This window comes from Erpetoichthys calabaricus, chromosome 2 (genome assembly GCF_900747795.2).
Source record: "Erpetoichthys calabaricus chromosome 2, fErpCal1.3, whole genome shotgun sequence".
NCBI classification, from domain to species: domain Eukaryota; kingdom Metazoa; phylum Chordata; class Cladistia; order Polypteriformes; family Polypteridae; genus Erpetoichthys; species Erpetoichthys calabaricus.
Genome location: NC_041395.2, coordinates 149,449,522 through 149,465,100, shown reverse-complemented (window position 1 = coordinate 149,465,100; position 15,579 = coordinate 149,449,522). Strand labels below are relative to the sequence as shown.

Sequence of the window (15,579 nt, the reverse complement as noted above, 5' to 3'; positions counted from 1 at the left end):
GAGTTCACTGTATTTGCAAAGCAGAAGTAGTTTTGCAGCGCATTTGTAGATGGCTGTACATTAGTCGGCAAAGATAAAACCTGAGAAATGAGTAGAACAAGAGTGCATTGAAATATTAATAAACCTCAGAAGTTATGTAATCACCCAAGAAAGAGTCATAGTTGTTATCTATCTATCTATCTATCTATCTATCTATCTATCTATCTATCTATCTATCTATCTATCTATCTATCTATCTATCTATCTATCTGCCTGTCTGGCTGGCTGGCTGGCTGTCATACAGCAGTGCTTTTATCTATCTATCTATCTATCTATCTATCTATCTATCTATCTATCTATCTATCTATCTATCTATCTATCTATCTATCTATCTATCTATCTATCTATCTATCTATCTATCTATCTAATAAAGTTTCAGAACTTTCTCACGCTCCTTTTGAATAAATACAAAATGCGCGCAATAAATATGTGAGCACTATGACAATAACGTGTATATATATATCCAGTGAAAGTCTTTGGCATTTGGAGGATGCGAGAATGTAATTATACAGAGAGAGAGAGATTTTTTAACAAATTCTGAGCATGAAATTAATTCTAGAAATGTTTGCACCTCTCAGTTTTTTGTATAGTATTAAATATTATTTTATATAATTATAACGTAAATAAAAAGTTTAAATATTTGTTAATATTTGTTGTCTTAAAATGTATTGTTCGGTGTCCATATTTTTTTAAGCAATGAAGAAAGAAAAAGAGAACAGAGGATACACTCTGATAGGGCAGACAGTATTCTCGCCCTAGACCTTTTAAGAGGGTAGGGTGCCGTGTTTGGGGGGTGGGGTGGTTGGAAGAGGTTGGGGGGGGTTGGCGGGGGCTGGGGGGGGGGGGGGGGGGGGGGGGGGGGGTATGTTGCCGGGCGTTTAAACCATGCCTGTGTAAAGTTATTTTCACATACTCCGAATAGTCTTACAAAAATGTTCATTTTTCATTAAAAGCACTAATGATTACATGCAGCATTTATAATGGATCCTAATACTGGTTAATGCGTTGTGATTTAAACATACAGAGGTATGTATGGCTGCGTTTTCAGGTTATGGCATTATTATTAATATCAGTATTAATTACTGCTATCGTCTCTGGTTATTGAGTTGGTGAACTGTGGAGCGTTTAGATTTCAGAGCCAGGAGTTCTTCGCGTTACGAGGAAAAAGGGAAAAAAAAGAAATAAAGAAAGAAAAAGAAAAGAAACGATCATTCCCCGATTGTCATCTGACAAGATCAGTAATATCAAGTGATAAATCGCTCCAAACTTTTTTGGCGGCGCTGGCAGTTTAGCAGTGCGCATGTGCGAAGGTGTCCAAACTGACAATGCTGGAGAGATAGCGAGTCTGGATTGAGAAACAGAGAGAAAGAGACAGAGAAAAAAGAAAAAGGAGGAAAAGATCCAAGAAAAATCCAAACAATCCCTCGCCGAAAGACTGGCATCATGAGGTCCAAAAGCAGGGCAAGGAAACTGGCCACAAGTAGGTGCAATATACCTTTCTATGCCTTTTGCAAACTGCCATCTTGTACATGTGTATCTCTTATGTGGTATCAATGCGTTTACATCTAAATATAGCAACAACCTGTATTCTTTACATTAATGTCACCGAGGCACTGACCCTTCGTCACGACACGCACACTAACCTTACAAATGAAGCGAGGGAATTTGCATTGGAGTTGCTTTGGTTTCGCAGGTTTTGTGAGCATGAGTCCTGAGTTACTACCAGCTTCTATTTGGAAAAAAGGGAGTTGAAGAGGGAAAAGTTGAATAAAGCTTAAGGAACTTTACATAGAAGGAGCAGTGAGCACTTTTAGGTTTACATGTAGTGGGCGCTGTCGCATCAGGGTCCAGTGCGAGGACTGCGCTGTTATATGCGCGAAGGTTTTAGTCCCTCCAATGCACAGCAGACGCACAGAAAGACAGGTGGGGTGCAGCTAAGATCTCGAATGGAGTTTGTGCATTTAAATTTAAACAGGTAGACGTCGTGGATATAAAGTGAGCTAAATTTTGTGTCTTCAGTGTTTGCAACTCGGCAGTGTTAAAGCGTTTCCTATTTTCTTAACAAATGCTATATCACGCATCACGCCTTCTCTTTATACTTAGTAAGAAAAGCTTGTCGAATCGGTATGTGCTTTATTTTTGATCGCAGTCGTCCATGAACATGTTGCTTTGAGTTACTTCGTTTCGGTTTGCACGTATTTTACACACAACCGCAGTAACAAGTGGCATTTATTAGATTTAGCATGATAACATCAGTTTGATGTTATGTCACGAAGCATAATGTTAAGCGTGTTATCTGCCTTTTAAGTGGCAATCCGACATGACCAAAAGCCCTCCTGAACTCTTTCGCTTTAGGGGTTAGCATTTTACATGCTACCGCGATCTGGCCGTGCATCTGAACTGATTTAAAAGTTGTGAAAATAGAAAAAAAATCCATGATTTTACCGAAAAGCAGTGCATTCCAGTACTTTTGTGAATACTGCACGGAGTAGAAAAAAGTCGAAGTAGTTAAAATAACATATTTACGTACGGCTTTATTATATAGCATTAAAAGATAACGGTGTGCCTTATACCACTAACAAACCGTTTAAATAGGCGACAGAAAATATTTACAACACTTTTAACAAGTGTCTTTAATATTTATGTTTAGTATTTAGTTCTTTGTATGCCCCCCCCCCCCCCCCCAAAAAAAAAAACAAAAAAAAAACTCCAAGTTTGCCACTCTTTTACGCAAAGTTTCTAAAGTGATGTGAACTTGAGATTTTTAAGAGTGGCAAACAGTTGTGTTCGGATACGTGCTTTTTGGAGATAAAGAGCCTTGAACGCCTTAAAAAACACTTCTTTTTATTTACTTCTTCTCAGTGATAAAGACGCCAAATTATACATTTTACGTATTATGTTCAGATTGACGTAAATTAGGTAGAGTAAAATTCATCGCTCTTTTCATGTCTGAAACTGTTTATGTATACAAATAGAGCGTGTAAAATACTGTATCATATATATATGACTTTCAAGCCAATTCCTTTTATCTTGACCAAGTAAATGTATGTGAACTAAATACGATATGACGAATTCAAAGGTTTTTTTCTTTATAATATATTAATATTAAATCGTTTTTTGTTTGTCGTAGATCAAATATCGCTTAATATTTTCATTGTGTAGAAATGTGGCCAGGCAATTACAGGTGTAAAACTAAGTATACGATGTAATGGAAAAGAGTTCTGAGAATTTTTTTTTTTTTTTTTTTTTTGCATTTTCGGAAATATAACAGTATGCTAAAATTTACACCTGTACTGAACTATACATATTATTACAAGATAGACATGCTGTTTATTTTTTATAGTTTAGGATAAAAATGACATTTGTTTAACTGAAAGATTGTTAAGCAAACAGTTTAGAATTAAAATAGCGGGTTCATATTTACTAAAAGTATTTAGGAATAAATAATTGCGTTGGTGGAAGACCGCTTTTTGCAAACTATTTCTGAATTTTTATACGTATTAAATGGTAAGTAACTTGTTTAAGCCCTTCAATGAAACCATTTATTGAATTATGAATATTATAACATGAATAAGTAATACAAATTAAAAAAAATACCATTGCATAAAGAGCTGCACTGAATATTTTTAAATGAAAAAGATTAATATCCTGATGTTAATTGAACCGTAAATTTAAATGTTTCTTTTAAGAACTAACCGATAAGTTTAAAACATCGCAAAAAGCAGACGGTCTTACGACCTTTTTTGCTGATTTCAGGTAAAATATGAAGAATGCTTCTGTAAATTGACTATTATACTATATAGTATATTATTATATGGTTTGTTACTTTTTATTTTTCTTCTGATGTGAAATCGGCGTTTAACCGTTTCATTTATGTATTTGAATACAGAACACATCACTTTAGCTTGGCCTGTACAAGACGTTTACAGTTTAATTTTCGAGAGAAAAACGTGAAAATTATTGACATAAATTTACTTTATCTTGATAACCTTATTTGTTGAAACTTGTTAATTATGTACATGGTGAAAGAGTCAGAATGGGACAAATACAGTATCTGCACGTTTGCTGTTAAAATAGTAATAGCTGTAAAAGACTCACCACAGCTTCCCTTAGCAAACCTTTTATCTATCTATCTATCTATCTATCTATCTATCTATCTATCTATCTATCTATCTATCTATCTATCTATCTATCTATCTATCTATCTATCTATCTATCTATCTATCTATCTATCTATCTATCTATCTATCTGTAATAGAGTACTTTTTTTGTCTGTAGTTTATATAGTTACTTTTCTATCTATCTATCTATCTATCTATCTATCTATCTATCTATCTATCTATCTATCTATCTATCTATCTATCTATCTATCTATCTATCTATCTATCTATCTATCTATCTATCTATCTATCTATCTATCTATCTATCTATCTATCCCAGTAGACATTCTTTTATGAAAACACGTGTTGGGCACAACTTACTCCCATGTTGTTTATCTCAGTTTCAGTTCTTCAGTTGGTGATTTGCAGGTTATAGTTTGTATTTCTTGTAAAACATACTTTTTTTCAGAATACAACATACAAATTCCATAATGCATTTTAAATATCAAATTAGGGGCCATTATGTGAGAAAAATGCTATGGCAGTGATTTTCCACAATAATTGTTTTCCTCAACTTATTGAAAAAAAACCACGGAGAGTACAATTTTCAAATACTGAACCGGGGAATAAAGTTAGAAGTTTCTGATTCCCTCCTCCAGTCCACCTTCTAAAGCCCCTCATTCTCAAGAAAAAATCCTGAGTGATAGATCCCGATTTTTATAATCCTCTTATGCATTTGGAGCTGTGTGCATGCTCGTTTTTGACAACAAAGGATAATTTGAAGCACATTTAGGGATTATTATTTACTGAAGATGTAAACTAATGATTTCTACCTATTAAGTCAGGGGGAGAGAATGCACAAAATTCCTTGTCTGCTGGAATTCTCCGGAGAACCCATTGAAGCTGGCTTCTGGCCAGTTCTGTACAATGTCAACATTGAATATTTGAATTCCCAGACTCCATTTAACAACTTTCTAAATAAATAAACTCATTGTGTCTGTGTTTGAAATGATTGCATGGCCCACCTTTCAACGCAGAATATCTGCTTGTTACACTTTTTTTGTGTTAACCTATGTAATGTTCTGCTTTTAGTTGCTGTTTATAGTACTTGACTTGATGAGTAAAATTGGTTTTCACTGACTGGAAAAAAGAAAAAAGATATATGCGAGCCATGTTAATAACTTATTACTGTGAGATGAAACCAAAGTTAAACTGCGTAAGTGAGTTTGGTATAAATCATTTCTCTGAGGAGGTCTTTCTGTTTGTGTGCCATTCTGTTTTTAGTGCAGCAGACATATTCCATCATTCTTTCTGCTATACCTCTTTGAAACTCTAGGGACAGTTTTGCAATTACTGCCATAAATAGGCATTCACAGTGTTCATCTTGCTCGCAAATATTTTTCATAGGCACAAAGAACAACATTTTGCATATCTTCATAGTCAGCAACAGAAATCTATCCAAGTTCCTGAAAGAGTGTTGCTGACTGTTGTCAGTTACACAAACATATTCTACACATGTCAGAGGGCTGTGGTTTATTTATCTTACATTTCAGTTTAAAAGTCAGCAGTGGCCCACAAGTATGTAAAGTGGACACTAAGATTAACCGGAAGTACTTCTTCTTTTGTCACAGTGGACATGGTGCATAGCATGAGACTTGGCAAGTGACAGTGTGGGAACAGTCTTAGATATGCTGTTGAAATGAGGGCTTAAAACATCAGAAAGGTGATGGCTGTGAGTGCTTCCAAGATGTAACCTCCTAATCTAAATCGGAGACCGTTAGCTCTTACAGTTAATGCAGTTTCTTGACTGTTTGCATAGTAGATGTGTTACTTGTAAAAGCATTTGGCATTATTTTATACAGGAATGGAATAACTTTCATAATTCAGTATTCATGGAGTACTTATAACCTTGCATTACAGTACCAGTGTTTTCAAACTAAACAACTAATGATTGCAAATGTCATACAGAACCACAATTAAAGGCTTCGTCCCCCCCTTTGGCTGAACTTTGTGTATTTTTCATGTGGAAAAGTGAATGAAATTAAATTTTGAGAACTGAAGACTCACAGTTCATCTAAAAAGTGAAGCTTAAGTTTCAATGTTAAGCACTTCTTTAGTCTTTGGATGCCTTGAGTTAAAATAAACTAAAACAGCTACTGTAATGAAAGTAAAGCTCCACTTTGTCTTTATGGAATCAACTTATTTAAAGCTATTTTTATAAAGACGTTCACCCCCTTTATGACTGTTAGGATGGATCTCTCCTATTCATCCTTCTATACCCGGCTTGCACAGAAAAAAAAATCAATGTAAAAAGAAAGGATTAATGTCCAGACTTTTTTATTCATAATATATAAAGTCACACCTGAATATGGGATCATTTTAATTGTTAGTTCAAAGATGTCCAAGCAGTGCTTTTCTTTGTGTATATTTCCAACATCTGTCACAAGATCATTCTCTAGGAATATATCTACATTGTTTAATGGGCCATGCATCATCTGTTTGTCTGTCATAGTTCATTATCAGTCACATTCAAAGGGGTTAATAGATTTGGCAATTTCAAAGGTTAGACATGTAAGGGCTAGAGCTAACAATATTTAAAAGGCATTGTTTCAGAGACAAAAAGAGAAAAGCAATCATCTTTGTTGTGTTCGGCAGCATAAATATTATATTTGTTTCTATTTCAAGTTCAGGGATTTGTGCTACATTGGGGGGCTCGTGCTCGGAAGCTAGCTGATACAAACAGTATATTGAATTTATTAACTGAATATGAAATCATCATTAAGCAGAATCTAATTTGAAATATTATAGAAAAAAGTCCACTATGTTTTAATTGCTCTTTTTCACAAAATGTGGTGTGCATTTCCATGCGTAGACCTTTATGCTGCCTTTGCAGAACACTTTTGAAGTCTTCATAAATTTTACAAAGAACAAGGATTGTTTAGTTTTAGCAGAACACCTCTCGCCTTGTCATTTGGCTAAGCGAGTTTCTGCACATTATCCACTTGCACCTCTTAATTCAAGAGATTCATTTAAAGCAACGCATAATTACAAATGTGACAGTGTCTTCGTGCTTATTTGGCAAAGCTCTCTGTCTCTCTCTCAGTTTATATAACTACTATATGTCACCTCAGGCCTGCAACAGAAAGAGCCATTTCAGGCACTGGATGTTAGCAAATATAGTATAATGTTTAGGACTTTCGTTAGCACAATTTAAACTAGGAAGGGCCAAAACCTTTGCTGTATGTAATTTAACTTATGTTTGTAATACATCTTAGAATTGAATATATGTGTTGTAATATATGGGTAGTAATATAACGTTTTCTGCTCAACTGTGTGTGTTCATATATAGTGATTCATTTTCAGAGATGATAATGTATAATTATATAAATACATTCATATTAAAACATGCATATAGTGCAAAATAAACCTTTCACATCTTATAAAATTACAAAAGCAATTGAAAAGTAATGAGACTTACATAATCATGTTTTAATATGTATTTATACGCACACACACACACACAAATGAGCAGATACATACATACAGTACATATATATATATATATATTTTTTTTATAGGTATATAAGCAGCATAATGGGGTATTGATGCTATTCTTAAATGGTGCCCCTAATATTGCATTGAGATGTTTCAGAAATTATCTCGGTTTTCATGTTTCCTTTTTATTCTTTGGCAATACAAAATTTATTCTGGAGATAGATTAAACAGTTGAAAGAAGTTGTAAGAGAGAGTATAAGACAATATTTAAACATCTATCCCTAAAAACATTAATAAAATAAAAAAAAGAACAGTTTTGATTGGCTTTCTGAAAATAACAACAGGCAATATGTGGTTGGAACAACTTTCCATAACACAATAGCTGTCATTGATATAGGTCGGTCTCGGCAGAGCCATTGGTCCAGTGGTGACATTGATGGGCACAGTCTTTTCTTCCTTTACAGACATTGACTCTCATCCATCATGTGAATGGCCCCCTGTGGCCCGTGGAGATTTACATCCAGACACTTTTGTGGCATCTCCTACTTCTTTTTATTTCTCATATCAGTCTCAAAACGTCTAGTAAGTGTTTGGATGTATTCAGGTGTTTGCTGTCCATTGAGGTTTTTATTGTTAGTTTATAATATCTTAAATGTGTGATCTGGGTCATCTTTTACGTTGTAATAAGTGTGATTCATCCTCATCATTTTAGTTTATTTGATGTTCATTGTAAACTTTTCCATGCATGTGCTATGTTTGAATTGCTCCTCCTAACATGATCACTCTAAAGTAAAGGTTTTCCACTTTTCATGAAGTCACTCAAGTATACAATAATTTGGTAACAGATTTCAAACTCATGTTTCAGTACATATTGGCTTGTGCTCTCCAAGCAAAAATAGATGAAATGTTAAGTGAGACGGGCTTTAAAAAGACAATTGTTTTCTTTTAAAGATGGCCTCTTCCCTGCCCACCCAAGTTTAACTCCATTATAACAAACTAAAGAGACCTTCCACAGTGCTTGTGCAGTGTAAAAGCATAAAACAAAATAATGAAAACTCAATCATGTGTCCACAGGGTTAATAATAAAAACACTTTTGATATCTCAGCTAATTGTAACCCTTTGATATGAATAAAGAGAGCATCCACGTTTATAACAGTGGATATGTGAATATATTTTCTTTCATTTGACCCCTAACACTTTGGTGCCTGAGCATTTCTGAAGATTTGTTCCTAGCCTGCTTTTAGTGTGTCGTGGACTTCTGGTTGGTGAATTTCTCCTCTCCACAAAGCCTGAATAAGTAAAGAGGCTGTCTTAGAGGATGGCATATCATCCTTTAAATACTCCAGAACAAATCAACTAAGAAGAGAAATAAGTAATGCATGCTATTGTTCATGAAAGAAAATTAAACAAATCAAACTGTTATGTTAAGTATCTTCTTATAGACCAGTTAAGGACTGCTGCCTCAACCCAGAAATCCCAATATATGCTGTCAGTGTCACACAATTAGGAAATTGGTGCTGAATTCCAACCATAGGTTTCCATTTAAGCTGGACCTCTTTGGTGAAATATGGTATGTAGACACAAAGCAAACATTCTCAAGTTCTAGTTCACCATTGAGGAAAACACTCACAATGTGAAATGCCATCAAGTTTGTCCATGGATTTTTATTAGTTATTCTGAAGCTGCTGCATCTTTGGCAAGTGTACTGTCTTACTAGGTCTCAAAACATATCACTCACCAGTATTTTATAAAAACATCCACTCTGCCAGTCATCATCAATATAAATGGTGGAGGTCATTAGGGACCTCTCTCGGTGTCTCAAGGCCCCATATTTTTTTGTTCAAGCTTGAAAGCAGGCCTCATCCCTGTTCATGTCACAGTCAACTTCTCATTTAGGTTAATTTGCAGTTTAACTGGATTTTAATTACTGTGCACTGGCAACCCATGCTTTGAGCCCAATAACCTACTGTAAATATGAAGGAGTGTGGTATGGAAGTGAATTGATAAGCTCACAGATTGTCCTGTCATATTATGTATAATCGACATTTATAACTTCGTTCCAAATAATGTTAGAAATAATGTAACATAACATTATCAAATCTCCTTACAAGAATGCTCATGTGTACCTTTAAACTGCTATATTACATCTAGGACATAACAGTATCAGAAACTAGGTAAGTTCAGAGATGTGAAACTCAAAAACATGCAGTTAGTTCTCCACTGTGACATACTGAAGAAAATCATTATGTGCTGTCAGTCGGATGCTTATTCAGCAGAAGTAAATTCTACAGTTGATTGTGATGCTATCAGGATCATCAAGTAGGAAATTACTGCACAGTGCATCCTCTGGGTATTTTAAAAAGTACAATTTTATTATTGATTGTTTAATTTTTATGAATAATTCAAGTTTTTTTGTTGTGTCATTGTGAGACTATTTTTTCTATGCTGTTGTTTTCTGATGGCCTCTGCCATCTTGTTGTTAGCAACAACCTCAGGTTGCTACCACATAATCTTATGGCAACATGTGTGTTACATCGTCACGCTGCCTTTGTGTAGGAAGGTGACTCACTTTTTTTCTGTTATGCATGGGACTTCATTTTTTCCCTAAAGCTGAAATATTAATCTTTTTTTAACACCCAAGAAATCAAATTCTGAAATCAGAATTTTGCTTAGAGCTTTGGTTCAGAAGTTATATATGTTTTACCTTCTTTTTCCGATACCCTTTTTTATGGGGATTGCGTTGCTATTTGGTGGGTTGCAGCATCATTTTCCATGGGCATGTTCCATGAAGCTTTGGGGCCACGCCACTTGAGATGTCATCAACGCTCCAGTATAAAGATCACTGTAAAATATTCATTTGCATCTGAGAATGAAGCAGACTTAGTGTACTACTTTCTTTGAACTTTGATTTCTGTTATTTTAAAACAAAACTCTGCCTTGTGACTATGATTTTTGGTTTACAAATTGACTTTGATGTTTCTCCCTTTTTAACTTTTGATGTTGACTCTTGCTTTTGCCCTTTGACACAAGTCTATCTCCTGATTCTTACTCTCTAATTTTTGGACTGCCTGCCCGTTCTACAGTCAGAACACCAGTGTTGAAGGGAGCTAAAAAGTAACTCCAGAAAGGTCAAGTGTTAGGATCTCTGTTTTGTGTTTTTAGACTTAATTTCTGGTTTTGTGTTTGTTTTCACTATTGATCTCCCAAACTGACAACCTGTTGCCTGTCATACAGCCTTGTTTCTACCTCTATCAATGGGTGCTGCTCTTTTTCATTCAATTTTTAACCATTCTGTATGTTCAGCCATATGCTGTGTCCATAATGTACATAGGCCTTGTTTTACAAGAGAATAATAGTAGAATATGGTTAATAAAAATATTTGAAAACTGTATAAGCGGTCTAATTGTACGATAACTAGGTGTAAATATTGGTTTTACTGACAGACTACTAGGTAACATCACTGAATTTTCAGTGTTTGTTTCCTGGTGTATTTTTATGAAGTTCTACTTGTAGTGTTTATTCCTAAAACTTGGGTTAGATGTTTAGGTCATTATAATATATACTTTTAATTAATGAAAAATTTTGCCAAACCATCTACACAAGTTTATTCATGATTGATAAATGTTTGCCCTCTGTGTTTACAGAACAGCATATGTATTGGCAACAATTGTTTTGATGTTAATTCATAGCGTTAGAAGCCACCCCACCAGTGAATTCTGAAGTGTAGCAATATATAGTGGTAAAGTGTAATTGTTGGAGTTAAGAATTTAGCAAACCACATGCACGACAATCAACAATTGATTTAAACATCTTGAAGATCTTTTTCCTGAAATTTCTAAGAATTGTGACTCAACATTGACTGTAACATTTGGCTGGATTAAAAAAGAATTGCTCCTTGTGTTCATTTATTGCTGTTGCTCAATTTAACCTAGTGGGGACAGTTCACTAGATACACTGCAGCAATTCTAGACATTCCTGTGACTTGTCCTGCTCTGCCAGCTGGAGTGCCTAGGCTGTTTTTTTAAAAAACTGGTCTATAAAATCTTTGAGTTCTTTGAGCATTTAAAAACATAGCTAGATGCTTTCTAAACTCTTTTGTTAGATGAGCTCCAAGAGCTAAGATGTCAAATGTGAACCTGTGCTGAGCCACTGAACAGCTTGGTCTAGGTCAGTACTGAAGAAGCATTGAATGACTTACATTACTGTTTGTCATCACTTGTGTTGTTGTGCATTCTTTGCTGTAATTACTGTATATGTATAATTATATTATATGTATTGCAAGCTGTATTTCCTTGGTTTACTGAGGTAAGCATAAAAATGAATTCTACTGGCATAAAGCATGTAAGCAGCTAGAAAGTATAACAAAAAGAAAGAAAGTCGGGCATAGGCCTAGAAACTATAATTGACATGCATTTTAACTGTTTTATTTTCAGTTAATTATATTATTTTATAGCTTTGTCTTTATTAACAGAAACACATTTTTCAGCTATTTTAAATTTCAGCGAACAAATGGAACTAATTCCAATACACTTGTTTAACAATGTTCTCTTATACTTTCTTCTTTTTTGATAATTCTTGTGGGTGTTTGAGGTTGTTTATTGTTGTTAATATTTATTTTAATATTGTATGCTTCTTTAATCTTCTTTAAAATTTAAATTTCCCATAATGCCAAAGTACTATCTATCTATCTATCTATCTATCTATCTATCTATCTATCTATCTATCTATCTATCTATCTATCTATCTATCTATCTATCTATCTATCTATCTATCTATCTATCTATCTATCTACTGGCAGTAATGTAGTAGTGGAATGATCCCACTTAATTTGCTATTATTGGTAATATTCTCTGCTATCTTTAAGACTATTTGGTAGCGGTGGACACATGAAATGTTTTCTTCAGTTCAAATGTAATGTTTGTTTGTTTACCGTATGCTAAATTTTGTCTTTATTCAATTATCATTTACTAAATAATAATCTATTCATGCTTTTCAGCACCTTTTTCTGAAAATTCAACCAATTCCTCTTATCATTTCCAGATTCATTGTTTGCGTATTTTTGTTTTTCTTCACATTTGAAGACCTATCCTTCTTATGTCATTGATACCTCATTGTTAAATACTAGGAGCTGAATTCTTTTAATTTTGCATCTGTCTTTGGTTAGCCATACCCCTTAAATGGAAGGATTTTTTTAATAAGATTCCTGTACCCCAGCAAGATTTTTTTTGGTTTGTCAGAGCTCTTCTTTGTTCAAATTTAATTATCCTTTACAAGTTACAGTATGCAGTGACACAGCTTATGCTGGCAAGAGGAGTCAGCTTCTCCAGAATCTGCAGATCAAGGAGAAGATTCTTAATTAGCTTAGTAATAGACAATAAAAGTGCTTATGCTCATGTCCTTTGGGGATATTTAGTATCCCTTCTCTGTGTAAGACGGGAGATGTGCAGTGTCTAAGACTGTTAACCCCGAGGACTGAAACGTTTAACCACTTGTCACTTATTGCAGAGCTGTGGAGTGACTCTAGCCCTGGGTGGCATCCTCTAAATCCACCTCTAAACAGAAAGAAGTCATGTTATTAGAGACAGAAGTACTACAGAGATTGACACACAGGATTGCAGCAGTCAAAATCCTTAACTGTGCAATGCTTGCCTTGTGCTTTGGTAGGATTTTCCATGGCATGTAAGCTTTTGGCTAAAGTTGGGCTGAATCCAGTAATCGTTGCCAATTCAAGACACATAACATTTAGTGGTAGACTACCAGTTCTGCTTAGTGCATTAACAGAGACTGGGTAAAGACAACAACAGCAGAACTGATAAGAAGATCTCCTTCCATATTCTGCTTATACTACATATGAATCTGGTAAGATTATGAAAAGAAAACGTTTAAATAAAGTCTCACATCTTGGTATATGGCATTTTTAGCCTGTTTTCATATCTTTTGCTAGGGTCACATTTGAAGTGGAGCAGCACGGGAGGGTACAATTTGAAAGTTTAGAGTTAAAATGGAGGGCCCTACATCTAGGGCAGACTAGACTAAAAAATTCAACTTTTGTAGTACCAGGCAGTAATACAGTATATATGAATATGTAAGGAAAGCAGATAAAAATGTAAAAATAAATAGCCACAGGAAGAAGAAAATAAGCCTTAAAAGGGTTATGTCTCAGAAATTTAGGTAGTTGAAGTGGAGTTGTATATAACTGCACATAAACATGAAATTAAAGCAATAACACAGAACTGGCATATCAAAGAGATGTGAATAAGCATATAAATGGAAACATGCTATTTAGAAAAGACAGGAGAAAATGAAAAGTTGGAGAGGTGGCAGTAAACATAAAAGAGAATTTTATTATGTGGCTGCTTAAAACAGGAGATAAGCTTCATCTTAATGAGGATATTTGGGTTAGAAAATAGAGAGGACACTAGGAGTGTTTTATAGAATGCCCAATAAAAAAGCCAGGAATTTGCAGAATTAATTTATTAATAATTGCTGTACAATGTCTAATGCTAAAATTTAGTCCAGTAAATTCTGAGTAACTGTGGAACACAATATAACAAATAATTAAGGGTGACTCTTCCAATGTAAGGGTGGCTGAGAAGCAGTACAGTTGATTTCAAAGTATGCTTTATAAATACAGCTGAAAAGTAAAAACTGAAACTAAACGAATGCTTCTCTGAGTTGACAATAAAGAAATAAACAAACAAACAAAAATCACTAAAAAAAAGCTGTGAGAAAAGTTGCATGGTGAAGCTTATGAGCATAATAAAGGCAAGCTGCTTAAGTGGACCTTAGAAAAGCCAAAAGGCTGCTGGATAAAAATAGCTCTAATAAAATAAAAGTCAGCCGAAATGGTTCTTTCAGTATTTTAGCAGTTAAAGTGTGGTCATGTAGGAGGTGGAGTGTTTAAAGAACAGCATGGAAGAATTTAAACTAAAAACGTAACTTTTTATAATCATAAATTAACCTGACACACACATTTTTGGTATTTGGGAAGAAAACACTCATGCCCAGAGGAAAAAAAAAAGCATTGGAGTAATGTGCAAAATCCAACTAGACGTGTGACTAAGGCAGCGTTTGAACCCAAAGTCGTGGATCTATGAAGCAGCAACACTAGCCACTATGCCACTCAAATATATCAGTTTATCACTTTCGTAAACCTTCTTAATCATTCAATTCAGGGTCACAGGAGCCTATGCTAGTAGCACTGGGTGCAAGGCAGAGAACAGCCCTGCACAGGGCACCAGTCCATCCTGGGACCTGTTCACACACACTCAACACTGGGATCAAATTAGAATTATCATTAACTCTTTCAGGGCGGATATCGACTTTTGTCAAAGGGATGCGTTGATGCTGGTAATCAGCTGTAAATGGTGACAAAACCCACCATAATGTTTTAGTTGGACTCTCTTTGCTAGAAGGAAAGTTAGCTTCATTGGGTTGACTGAGATTCCCTGCGCAAGTAGCAAATAATGGCAAAAATGGCATTGATGTCTGGCGAGAGTTAGAAGTGAATGTGTAAAGCAAAATACTCCGTGGTCAACGTTTTTCATATTATTGTTGAATTGGACTCTGACTTGATGGACTCTGATTTTGGTTCAAGTGATCAAAAACGAATGTGAGCTACCAGCATCAGCTGATCATGTTGCTGACACGCGTACGACAACATTTGCCTGGGATGGCCACCACTTACAATGGCAAGAGGTACAAACCAGATTACGATGCACTGTGAACCGCGACTGCTCAGCCGCCCCTGCCATGCGAAGACAGCCTACTGTGCACTCCTGTCTAACTGGCAAGCACAGCATGCAGCAACAGATGTTTTTTGTTGATTTCTGTGTGAAACCGTTGCTTTGCATGCTTTTCAGAAAACTGTGTTTTTTGGAAAAAATATTCAGCCCTCAAAGAGTTAAACTAACCTGCATATATAAAAGAGTGAGTGAGGAAGAC

The 15,579-nt window shown here is 35.0% G+C and overlaps 1 protein-coding gene across 9 annotated transcripts in view; it reads left to right on the top strand.

Moving 5' to 3' along the window:
- Positions 1-920: 920 nt before the first annotated feature.
- The window catches only part of mecom (MDS1 and EVI1 complex locus), a 553,785-nt gene continuing 539,126 nt past the window's right edge, over positions 921-15,579 (top strand). For 8 of the 9 annotated variants that reach the window (XM_028794623.2, XM_051921896.1, XM_051921892.1 and 5 more), the window contains exon 1: positions 921-1,519. In XM_028794623.2, coding sequence (XP_028650456.1) covers positions 1,483-1,519 — 37 coding nt within the window. In that variant the 5' untranslated portion in view covers positions 921-1,482. The remainder of the gene's footprint in view (positions 1,520-15,579) is intronic. The other variant, XM_051921886.1, reaches the window with a different exon arrangement.